At 33.5% G+C, this 1,679-nt stretch overlaps 1 protein-coding gene across 1 annotated transcript in view; it reads right to left on the reverse strand.

Annotated features, from left to right (window-relative positions):
* The window catches only part of AKAP9 (A-kinase anchoring protein 9), a 158,071-nt gene that overhangs the window by 16,927 nt on the left and 139,465 nt on the right, over nucleotides 1–1,679 (reverse strand). Inside the window, exon 34 of the mRNA XM_019634580.1 lies at nucleotides 644–788. Coding sequence (XP_019490125.1) covers nucleotides 644–788 — 145 coding nt within the window. The remainder of the gene's footprint in view (nucleotides 1–643; nucleotides 789–1,679) is intronic.

Here is a 1,679-nt window from a genome sequence, read left to right on the forward strand (position 1 = left end):
GTCCTTACCAGTCTGTGTCACACACAGCATTTTTTCTTTGCAGTAATTGAGCAATAACCCCTTCACCTTCACTACCACCACTTCTTCCCAATTTCATGAACTGCTGCGTTTGTTTAAGATGGAGCAATAAGCTTAGATGGCATAGCAAGACTTAGCATTATTTATTTTATTTCTATTCCCAAAGCTGTGTATAAGTTTGTACCTGGTTAAAGAGCCCTTAATGTAAATAAATACTTTTCAACTCTAAAAAGTAAAAAAAATACTGAGTTTTTGATATGTGAAAGGCTTTCTTAGGTCTACTCAGATTTTTGACTGCTAAGGTGGTCACTGCCCCTAACCCCCACGTTGTTCAGGGGTCAACTGTGTGTGTGTGTGTGTGTGTGTGTGTATTTAAAAAAAAAATTTTCATATATATATATATCTATATATATCTATATATATATATATATATATATATATATGAAACACCAACTGGACAACCCTTTAATCCCTAGAGTAATCAATGTAAATTACCTCTCTGATACGAGAATGAGAACAAAATGTGACTAAGAAGAAATGTGTTTTAACTGAACAATAAGAAGGGAGATGAAGTGAAACACTGTCACCTATTTGTGCCACCATAAAACGCTGTTACACAGCATACCTTGGCTGGGTTGATCATTCTCTTGTTCTCGTTTCAGTGTCATTTTTCTACCATTCATTTGAGCATGCAGTGCTTGAATTTCAGATAACAAACTCCTTCTATCTGCTTTCTGGAGGCATTCCATAGCTGCCTGATATTCAATACCCTATAAAATGCAAAGTAAAAAAATCAAGTGAAGAGAGTTATAAGAATAATAAAATTAACAACCTGAAAGTCTGAAGAATGAAAGGAACGCCACGCTAAAATTTTCTGAAGAAATTAATTTTCTCTTTGTGCTTATTAGGATTTACTTTCTGGTTATTAATATTTACATTTATTTTGAAGTTCTCAAACACACAAGAAAACATGAAGAATAACATAATAAACACCCATGTACAATACTTAGCCTAGGAAATAGCACCTTTACAACTAGAGCCCCCTGCGTACAACTCCCTGAACACATCCTCCTCTGCACCGCCTGCTCAAGAAATAATTCTAAGTCTGGCGTTGTTTTCACACTCTGTATACTATATTACATACACACACATGTCCTAAACAACATACAATACCGTTTTGCATGTCTTAAAACTTTATATAAATGGCATCGTATTGTATTCACTTGGTGTAATTTGCCTTTTTCACTTAGTGTTGGTGAACCATCTAGGCTGACATATGTAGCACTACTTAACACTCATTTTTCATTATTATATAGTATTCCATATTACGAATAATATAGTACATTCTGAGCATCTTTTCATATAATTATTAGATACTCTTTATTGTCTTCCATGAGAGCACATATTTATATCATTTGTTCACTGGTTGTATTAATCTCATTGGATACTTGGTTAGTTAGTTTTCTTGTGATGTCTTTGCTTTTGAAACTCATCGAATGGGTTGGGAAGTGTTCCTTTCTCTTCTTTATTTGGATAAATTAATGAAGGACTGGTAATAATTCTTTTTTAAACATTTGGTAGAATTTACCAGTGAAGCCATCTGATCCTGGGCTTTTCTTTGTGAGAAGTTTTAGAATTACTAATTTAACTCTTAATTATAC

This window comes from Hipposideros armiger, unplaced genomic scaffold, assembly GCF_001890085.2.
Source record: "Hipposideros armiger isolate ML-2016 unplaced genomic scaffold, ASM189008v1 scaffold_1749, whole genome shotgun sequence".
Lineage (NCBI taxonomy): Eukaryota > Metazoa > Chordata > Mammalia > Chiroptera > Hipposideridae > Hipposideros > Hipposideros armiger.